This window comes from Echinops telfairi, unplaced genomic scaffold (genome assembly GCF_000313985.2).
Source record: "Echinops telfairi isolate 266 unplaced genomic scaffold, ASM31398v2 ScPeMD7_7458;HRSCAF=8496, whole genome shotgun sequence".
Lineage (NCBI taxonomy): Eukaryota > Metazoa > Chordata > Mammalia > Afrosoricida > Tenrecidae > Echinops > Echinops telfairi.
Window position 1 is genome coordinate 11,366,136 of NW_022111358.1, and position 10,784 is coordinate 11,376,919.

At 48.9% G+C, this 10,784-nt stretch overlaps 1 protein-coding gene across 5 annotated transcripts in view; it reads left to right on the forward strand.

Moving 5' to 3' along the window:
* Window positions 1-10,784, forward strand: part of HNF1B (HNF1 homeobox B) — a 60,397-nt gene that overhangs the window by 29,222 nt on the left and 20,391 nt on the right. For all 5 annotated transcript variants that reach the window (XM_045299907.1, XM_004706979.4, XM_045299906.1 and 2 more), the window contains exon 5: window positions 5,645-5,805. In XM_045299907.1, the coding sequence (XP_045155842.1) occupies window positions 5,645-5,805 (161 nt within the window). The remainder of the gene's footprint in view (window positions 1-5,644; window positions 5,806-10,784) is intronic.

Genomic DNA, 10,784 nt, shown 5'->3' on the forward strand with positions numbered 1-10,784 from the left:
TGACAGGGACAGGGACAGTACTTGGCTGAGCTCTGAGGATGCAGCACTGAGCAGGAAACCATCTCTTCCTTCGAGAGGAAGAGCGAAACGAACATCTCTCAGTAGAGCATTACAGTACAGGGTGCCTCCTGCTTTTAAAGAGTTGATGCAGGATGGAAATGACAAGGGATGGAGCCGTTACTCCAGGAAGAATCAAGGGACACTTCAGAGATGCAGTGACATAGAGAAGAGGAAGCGCTTCCCAGGCAGAGGGAGTGGCATCAGCAAGGGCACAGAGGCTGCAACGGCAGAGCCTGTTGTAGGAGCGGCAGGCACTTTGGGGCACTGGGTGGGATATGATGGGAAATGATGGCAGTGAGGCAGGCTGCAGTCTGGAAAGCGCGCTCAGTCTCAGGTGTTGGACTTTTCCAGAAGGTATCCAGGAAACATCAGCGGTGCTCCAGCGGGGCAGGGGCGGTCATATTTTGGATTAGAAAGAAATCGAGGCAGTCAAGTGCAGGGGGCCCTGGACGGGGACTGGTGCAGGAAGGCAAGACAGGGATGGTGGTTTCTGAGAACTGTAAGTCTCCTGTTGCTTTACATTCTTCTGAGCGCTCAAATGGCATAGAAACGAAATGATTTGTCTCCGTCCCACATGCTGTCAGGACTTCGGAAGTAACCCTATTCCGTGTGACCGAGGCCTGGAACAGGTGAAAGGAGGTGACCTCCTCACCAAGGCCTGCCAACTCCAGCAGGATGTCTTCTGCCGCTGGCCCCACAACGGTACTTATCGATCAGGAGGCTGAAGCTCACCCAGCAAATGGATGGTAGAGCTCGCGGGCTGGGTGAACCACCGGTTCATGGTGGTTCACAGGGCCAGCGGCGGGACAGGGCCAGTGAGTTGTGACATCCAGGAAATGGGTAGAAGGCATATGGCCACCTTCTGGTGGTTTTATTTCTTCCAGGGTCGTCTGTGACTATTCACTTAGTTCCTCTGCCCAGCCAGCATTAAACCAGAGTCCTTGGCGTATGTTGGGTTTCAGAGCTTGCAATGTTGGAGGAAGAAGGGAAGATGTCATCCCACTTCCTCTTAGCACAGGCTCCCTAGCACTTGCCACATGGTAGGTGATGAATTAAGTGTTGTGAACTCAGCCTCCCTCAACATACGTTTCAGACAAAGACTAAAGTCAAACCCTAACTCACCGCCATCAGCTCCATTCTGACGCCTAGCAACCCTGCGGGAAAAAGTAGAACTTCTGAGTCCTGCCCTTGTGGGTGTCTGAGGCTATAAATCTTTATGGAAGTGACTGTGAATCTGTCCAGGAGTAGAAACCCCTATCTTTCTCCCACAGAGCAGCTGAAGGTTTTGAACTGCTGATCTTGTAGTTAGCAACCCAATGTATAACCCACTATGCCATCAGGGCTCTTAAGACCAATGTCAGAGGAATCCAGGTGTCTTGGACAACTGTTAAGTGCCAAGCATGGGCCGAGGGCTTTCCTGTCTAATAATTCATTCGGTCTTCTCGACAGCCTAAGGGGTGGATATGACTAAATCCAGGAAACTGAAGTTCAGGTAAGTCGAGTCACTTCCCAGAGGTCACACAGAATAAAGCCAGGATTTAAGCCCAGGTCATCTGGTTTTAGAGCCTGCCCACTCCGTACTCCACTTCCATGGCGTGAGTTTGTGAACTACACAAGGACTTGGCCTCTCCTTCCTCTAACAAGAACACCTGTTTCTGGGCCCTAGCCAGCAGACACCTTGTGATACACCCTCCAGCCTGTAAGAAGAGTTGGCCGGTGACAGCAACCCCCTCGGGGTGCAGAGCGGTGGCCACATTCCCAGTGAGAGGAGCTCACTGGCAAAGGTTGTGGGTGAAGCTGGAGCTGAGGAGCCAGCCTCGTTGCCGAACTCCCACATGCCCCAGGCCCTCGCCATGTAGCTGGAAGTCCTGTGGTTGATAGATAAGGAAGCTCAGCCGCTAAACAGTGGCAAAACTGAGATTCCAAATAGGGATGCCCTGATTCCCAGACAGGACTCTTCCACCTTCGTCGGGGGAGGGGAGGGGATGGAGGGGGCTTCATGTCTACACTCCTCACAGGGGCCCCTCTGTCTTAAACTGAGCAGTGCCACCATTATATCTCTTATAGAAAGAAATTCTGCGGGGAGAAGGAGAGGGGGGGAGTTAGAAAACCACAGCCGTAGGCGATGCTGCCTGGATCCTAACAAATGGCTCTTGACTCTCTCCTGCCAGGCCCCCTTCTATAAAGAAACCTTTTGTTTCCTGCGGATATCCTTGGTTAATTATTTTTAAATAAATAATTACGTAGTTGGTGGTAGGGGAGAAGCCTCCCTGTGACCCATATTTGATCATCAGAGGGCTGGCCCTCTTCCTGCAGCCAAATTAAATAGGCTAGATCCAGAGACTGTTTGACTTGAGACTGAATCGATGAGGGGGACAGGCTGGGAGGCGAAAACACCCCTGACTCCCAGCGTTATCACCCCTCTCTCAGGAGCAGAGCATCGTGGGGAGGTAAACAGCTGGTCAGAGCGCCAGAGAAGGCAGGTGGAAAACGGGGTGATGTCCAGGTCCTCAAAAAGGAACGGCCAAGAGGACAGTGGCCAGGTCTCCCTCCCAAGCAGCAGTTGGGTCACCAGGCACTGCTCTCTACTGAAGGGGATGCTCGTTCAGTGCTTTAATTTGCCCTAAGTTGTCTAGAATTTTAGGGAAAATAGCTTGGGGTCCACCCTTCACCCCAGCTCCTCCCTTCACCCCAGTATCCCCACAGATAATTATAGATATAGGGCTTTATAGATGTTATGTCTAACACAAAAAAATAACCCAATATAGGAAGTGTTTTCTTTTTCTTTTTAATCATTTTATTGGAGCTTCGTACATTTTTATCACAATCCATACATCCATCCGTTGTGTCAAGCACATTTGTACATTTGTTGCCATCATCATTCTCAAAACATTTGCTTTCTACTTGAGCCCTTGATATCAGCTCCTCATTTTCCCCCTCCTTCCTCGCTCCTCCTCCCTCATGGACCCTTGATAATTTATAAATTATTATTTTGTCATATCTTACATTGTACAACGTCTCCCTTCACCCACTTTTCTGTTGTCCACCCCCCACAGGGAGGAGGTTATATTAAGATCCTTGTAATCAGTTCCCCCTTTCTACCCCACCTTCCCTCCACCCTCCCTCCAGGTATCACCACTCTCACCACTGGTCCTGAAGGGATCATCTGTCCTGGATTCCCTGTTTCCAGTTCCTATCTGTACCAGTGTACATCCTCTGGTCTAGCCGGATTTGTAAGGTAGAATTAGTATCATGATATTGGGAGGAGGAAGCATTTAAGAACTAGAGGAAAGTTGTATGTTTCATCGTTGATCCCTGCATCCTGACTGGCTCGTCCCCTCCCATTTTCTTTTATGAGAAAAAATTGAGGAGCAGAAAGGGAAAGTAATTTTCCCAAGATCACACATCTATTAAGGACAAAGTCAGGATTTGAACCTGAGGTTGTCTGGCTCCAGAACCTGTCTTTTTCCCACTGCCCATCCACCATGGAAAATCCCTTTTACTGATTCAAAATCTGCCACCCTCTTTTCCACTGGGGCTTGCTCTCTACCTTCTGAGCTCATGGGGGTTCAAATTTCCATCTTCTACTATATAACACTATGTATAGCTTTAAGGAACCCTGATAGCCTAGTGGTTACTCGCTGGGCCGTGATCTGCAAGGTCAGCTGTTCAAAAGCACCTCGGGAGAAAGACGGGGTTTTCTTCTCCCTCAGAGTTGAACACTCTTGGAAACTCACCGGGGCAGTTCTACCCTGTCTTACAGGGTCTCCATGGATTAGCATCAACTCAATGGCAGAGAGTGATAGCTCTTGGAAGCAGCCTGCTGGGAAGCTGGTGGTGAATGTGAATGGAGAAAAGGATCTAATTTAATCTCATGGGATGGTGTAGATGATAAGTAGATGATAAGTAAGAGATGTGCAGAAGAAAGAAGACAGGGCAGGGTAGGGGGTGTTGGTCTGGAGATGTGGAAACCTTTGTTCTTTTTAACGTCATGGCTCCTGCCCCTGCCCCTACCCCACCACATGCATTGTATGGGACCGAGAACCATTGAATCCCAGTACTTCCCCCGAGCAGTCCCTTGAATCAAAGGATGAGGGTTATGACCAATACAAAAGCCCACAGAGCAAGCACTGAACCACTTCATAGTCAAACCAATTGCTCTTGAAGATTAGAACCTTACTTGAGGGTTTGTTGGGGTTTCCCCCTCCAGCCCTCTTAAGCGCGCATAGAAGCCTTGGGGAATGTCCTTAGGAGAATCCAAGAAAAACGAGTTGTGTCTCTTCTTGGCCATTTTCATCTTAGGGAATTGGAGGCTGTTGGCTGAATTGGAGCTTGCCTGGCCCCTGGGGTGACTTTGTAACCTCCTTGAAAAAGTGGAACCCCAGTGGGGGCAGGAGGCAGTGCAAAGAGGAAACAGACCAAGAGAAGCAATATCTAGGAATGGTTCCTCTAGAGGAATTGGGCCAAGGGAGAGGCAAGGCCAAATGACTGGTCCAGTCCTTCCAAGCAGAGAGCATTTTGTCGACCTCCCCTGAAGGTCAGGAAATGGCGCCATAAAACCTTTTCACCAAATCCAGAGCACGAAATGAGAACGTTGTCTTTCTAAGTTTTGGGCTGAGACATCCCCAACGGCTCCCGGTCTTGTCCTTGGCTGTCTCTTGGGCACATTGAGAAGGACTTTGCATCTGCAAACTGGACCCCAGGTCCTTTGTCCACCATCAGCCTCAGGGGCTTGGTCTCTGTGCAGCACTTTCTTTTTCCAGAAAGCACCCCCCTCTGTTTGGTTTCCTGAGCCACAGAGAGGGTCAGAGGGCAGTAGGGCTGTAAACCAGACTGGGGTCCTCCCACCTTTGCAAAGCAAATGGCAGGGTCTAAAGCATCCACATCTGACCTGTGGCTACTGACTGCCCCATCTCCTAGCCCATGGACTTTCCCCTGTGCCCGGGAGATCAGCCCACTGGGACCCCATCAAGGAATGTGAGCTCCGGGGCCAAAGAAATCCTAGCTGCAGCTCCACCCCTGTCCTGCTCTGTCTGGGTCCCCTTGCCTCTTGGACTCTGCCCAAAAAGGTGGTGCCCAGAGATTTGCACATTTTACTATGACTCTTACAGAGGTCACTAGACAAATTACTCTTCTTTGAAAAACGAGTCTACTTTGCACCCGAGAGATAACAGAGAACATTTCCTAGACGGCACTTTTTAAAAGAACTACTCGTTAGCGGAAAAGAAAAGCTCACTCACTCGCAGCACCTCACCTTAAAAGAACTGTAGTGAAGCGACAGTGAGCAGCGTGCATCCCCTCCCACATCTAACAGGCATTTACGGAGTAGCTACCAAGGTCCAGAGCCCTGGGAAGATGGCAATGAACCCAACAGCCAGTGAGAACGCCTACTCTCCTGGCACTTACATTCTAGACCTAGAGACCTTGTCCCCCTTTGACCGAGAGGAAGATGGTCCATTGTTCTTCTGGGCAGACAAGAGGAGGGGAACACAATGTTGCTGTCTTGAAAACACAGAGCTGAGTCCATTGTCCCGGGCTCTCTGATGGCACTAACTTCGCCCATTGGATTTGTGTTGTTTTGCAGGAGTGCGCTACAGCCAGCAGGGAAACAACGAAGTCCCGTCCTCCTCGACCATCAGTCACCATGGCAACAATGCCATGGTGACCAGCCAGTCAGTTTTACAGCAAGTCTCCCCAGCCAACCTGGACCCAGGCCACAATCTCCTCTCACCTGATGGTAAAATGGTGAGTACACCTGGGCCATTGTAGCTGTGGAGCTGATAAGATAAGAGGCAAGACAAACACAACTTCTCACAAGGCCTGCCTTAAACAATGAACCATTGTCGCCCCACCGGGGAGAATGGGGGCTGCCCAGAGCAGGAACGGAAAGGTAGAGCTGGTGACCCAGCCTTTGGCGGGCAGAAGAGGTGTTCGGTTTGAACCCAGCCAATAAATCTGACAGAGCCCTGCTCCGCGTTTATTGATTGCATGCCTCATAAAGGAGCGAGCCGGGTGGGACACTGTTTGTTCTGGGGCTGCCAGTGACATTTGTGTTGATAAAATGTTCATTCATCCCCCTGCCCCAAGGCCTCCCGAGCTAGTTTTAGTTTTTAACCCAGAGAGTGCCTGACTTTGAACGCAGCCCCCTCTGCAGCACTCTCTGGGTGCCGGCAGAGACAGTCTCTAACAATCAGGGGGTTAGTGGCTAGAGGACAGGTATGGAGAGGCATCAAAGGACACTCTATGCTCTGTCTAGCCAGAGGTTCTCAACCTTCCTAAGGCCGCGACCCTTTCATACAGCTCCTCATGTTGTGGTGACACCGCCCACCCCCCAACCATAAAATTATTTTCATTGCTACTTCATCACTGTCATGTTGCTACTGTTATGAAAGGGTCGTTCGACCCCCAAAGGGGTTGCGACCCACAGGTTGAGAGCCGCTGGTCTAGGCAGACCACAGAACAAAGGGGTAGATGGGTCGGGGTGATGCTTGACCGAGTGAGTAAGAAACACCACCTTTGAAGTCACCCTGAGCCGAGTTCAAATCCCAGGGCCAGCACTTGATAGCTGTGTAGCCTTAGCCATGTTACTGAACAGCCCTATGCCTCTCCATCCATAAAAACAGGGTCACAACAGCGGGACTTGAGGGGAGAGAGCCGTGGTGATGCACGTGTGCCATGCCGGGCACAGCAAAGACTCCCTAAATGCCAGGGTTGTCCTTGTTATTCAGTCAGTGTTGATCTCTTGAAATCAAGCACTCTGTATCTGGACCGCCAACACCCAGGCGTAAGTTCAATATACTTGGTGAGAAATAGACCGATTGACTCTTGAATGTTCAAGGTCCTAGTCAAACTCAAGTGCAAGGGGAGTGGCAACACGAGTCAGGGCAGGAAATGCTGTGGGTCATGCTCCGAGGGGTCTCCGGGAGGGAGGAGCACAGCTTCCCGGCTTCCCTGCTGCTGGTCGAACTGTCCCCATCCCCTCCAGTTGTCTGACCCAGAGCCAGAGGGGGGTAGGAGGGGTGGGGAGGCAGCAGGGAAGCAGATGCCATGGTAGGCTCTGACGTGTGTGCTGTGTAGGCAACAGAAGGAAAGGTGAGTCACGGGCGATCAAGTCCCCGGCTCCCTAGCAGAAAACAAAGTGCCGTTTCTGAGGCGAGGGCTCTCCCAGCTGACTCTAGTTTCAGGGGACCCGAGCCACTATTGCCGGCAGTAGTCCCTACAGACAAAAGTGAAAGGGTGCCCCACCCCCAGAGGGGGGTGTAGTGTGCATCACCACTGTCCCTGCAACCCCGCCTCTTAAGAGAGATGACTATGAATCACAAGAGTCACAGACAAGCCCTTAGGACATTTGAGTCACTTTGAGATCCAAATACGTTAGGGCTGAGGATTCCCCAAGGCTCCCTGGAGCAGAGGGCCTGTGGACGAAGTCTTGCTGTTGTGATAGAGAAACGCCTTGAAAGCTTAGGCTACGAAGGTCCTTGGGGTTCCCTCTGAGCTCCCCCACCCTTCCTTTTAAGAGGCAAGCTGCCTCACCTAGGCGGGGCTATTCCAAACCCAACCCACAGACATGCTTCCCACCCCCACCCCACCCCTGTTCTGCTCAGAGCAGTCAATCACGGGAGTGATGACTGACCAAGACCACGGTGTTAGCAAGCACCTGAAAGCTTGTCTCCAACATCTGGGCTCCTTTGTACGCGTGGACCATCATTGGATGCTCAAATCCAAGAGTCCGTTCCCTGTGCGTGTGTGACAGGTTCAGCACAGATCTTGGTCCACCAAGACAAGAGCGGGGTATGGTTCCAAGGGACTGCAGACAAGGGAGCCATGCAGTCCTGTGTTCAAGTCCCGGCTGTGTTATTTATCAGCAGTGGGTTGGACAAATTGCTTGACCTCAGTATCTTGGCTGTACGTTGGGGCGTGGCGATGCTACATGGTAGGGCTGGTGTGAAGCCGGTCGCTCTGCTGGGACCTTGCTGGGACAAGCTAAGGACATAGAAATGACGATCTCCACGCGCTGCCTTGCAGTAGGGCAGGCGTTGGAAGGAATGCTGGTCTACTTGATCTGGGCTCCGCTGTGGGGTCCCCATCCTCATACACAGATGGCAGGCATTGACATACAGCTGCCGTCTGTGCTTATTGAACCATGTTAACATATTTTTTCTTTCTTCTTCTTTTTTTTTTTTTAATTAAAAAAGCATATACTGGTTACTTTCACAGAATCAGAATAGTAGAGCCTAGTGGTAAAGACGGAGTCTCGATGGTGTAGCAGTTATGCATTGGGTTACTAACCACAGTTCCAGGCCACCCGCCGCTCTGAGGGAGAAAGATGGGGCTTTCTACTCCCACAAAGAGTGAGTCTCAGAAACCCTCAGGGGCAGTTCTATCCTGTGCGATAGGGTCACTCTGAGTCCGCAACGACCCGAGGGCAGGGAGTTTTGAGTGGTGAAGTGTTCAGCCCTCGAGGCAGACAGCTGACATTTGATGTCAATTCACCACTTGGGCACATTTCCTACTTTCTCTGAGCTTTCATATTCTTGGCTTTGAAATAGGATGCTAATTCCAATCTCGTAGACTGGGGGCACCTAAAGCACCCAGCATAGTGGAGGGGTAAGAAGCAGCCATTCACACCAATAAAGTTCCGTGAATTCTCCTGTGAAAATCCTCATGAAGATGTTTAGCCAGTCCCCGGCTTCCACCAGTCCTAGAGGGAAACAGAAAATAACAGTTTGGGTTTTAGAGTGGGAAGGAAGTAACTTGACCACAGTCAACTTGACTTCCGAACATGTTAGACCAGGGTTTGAATTCTAGCTTCCTCATAACGAATCAAGTCACATAGAGTTAAGAAAGACAGAAACCAAGCCGTCAGCTTTAGCTCCCGGGTTACCCTGCATATGCTAATCAGAACAAAGAAAGCAGCCAGGCCATCATGTTCTCCTGATTTCCTCTTAATCTGTCACAGGGAGCCACACAGATGGGCCTTGATCAGAGTATAGTCAGAGGAAAACAAAACGAAGCAAAACTCCCTGCCATCAAGTCAATGCCTTCGCATAGCGACCTGAGAGGGCACAGTAGAACTGCCCCCAGGAACTGCCAACCCTGTGACTCTTAATAGGAGGAGAAAGCCCCATCTCTTGCCCCTACAGTCAGTGAAAGCAGCTTGCAAATTGTAAAGCCTTACACGCTTACGCTGTTTTTATCAATGACATCCATGCTCAACTCTGACCGTTAAAACACGTTAGAATGACAGAGCGTGACCGTCGCTTCCTTGACTTTCTCCCCAGAACCACTTTACCCGAGTTTGAGGCCAGGTCACTATTTTTTTTTTTTATGACTCTGACATTTTGAAAAACAAGTCCAGCAAACAGACTGGTTCTCTCTTGTTTGATGTGGTTGGAATTCCTTTTTTTTTTAAAATCATGTGACCTCTTGCTCATTTCTTGATGTTCAATTTTTGAAACACAAACAAATCAGTGTGGCTTCGTTCTCTCTAGTCGGCGCTGGAGCTGACCAGATGGGCAGGGTGGGCAGTTGTGCCTCAGAGCTCTGAGCAATGAAAAATGGGAGGGATGCTCCGTGTCTTAGACAGCGGATGTAGCCCTAACCCTCAAGCATGACCCAGGATTTCTATGCCATCAGGACTGTCTGGGTCAGTTCAGAGTTAGGCGGGCAGTCTCTCCCTAAGATTATTTTCTTCTTATTATCTGAAAGTTCTAAGTGGTAGATTGTTGTTGTTGTTGTTGTTGTTGTTAGATTCCATCCAGTCGGTTCTGACGCATGGCCACCCAGCATACACTAGAAGGGAACTCTGCCCAGGGATGCTCCATCTTCACAAGAGTTCGTAGGCTCGAGCCCATTGTTGCAGCCACAGGCTGCATCCAGCTATCTTGTCAAGAGCCCTTCCTCTCTTTCACCGCCCCTCCACTTGACCAAACGTGATGTCCTTCTCCAGGGACTGGTCTCTCCTGACAACGTGTCCAAAGGATGTGAGATGAAGTCTCGCCATCCTTGCCTCTAAGGAGCATTCTGGCTGTACTGCCTCCAAGACAGACTTTTTTATCCCCTTCTCCTTTTGAAGAATACTTTCAATATTTTTCACCACCACCATAATTCAAACCCATCGATTATCATGAAAAATCATCTGTGTCTATAGAATATATAGCTCCCTTATCATTAATGGGAAGACATTGAAAGACTTTTTCATCAGATTCAAAATAAGCATTCTATAATAGCAATATAATAATATTATTTAAAATATTAATAATAATATTATTTAATACTCCAGAAATATTCTAGTCAATGTACTATGATAATAAGCCATGTTAGCACTATCAAGGAAGAGATTCTATTAGCATTATATGCTTGTAATACAATTATATGCTTGCAATAAAATTAAGAGGATCAATGATAAAAGGCATTATTTGGAAAAAATAAAGAACTCAAAGAAGTGGACATGTATGAAGTAAATTCACAAAAATCAGTATCTTCCCTATAGTAATCTGTCATTAAAATATAGTAGTAATCCCTAATAAAATGATTTTTTAAAATATATATGTATAGTAGTAAAACAGAATGGGAGTGCTTAATAAGGAGTGCTTCATAGAATTGTGCAACATCAACTCTTTATTTTATATATTTATTTTTATTTTTTTATCATTTTATTGAGGGCTCTTACAATGCTTATTACAATCCATACATCAATTGTATCAGGCATATTTGTACGTATG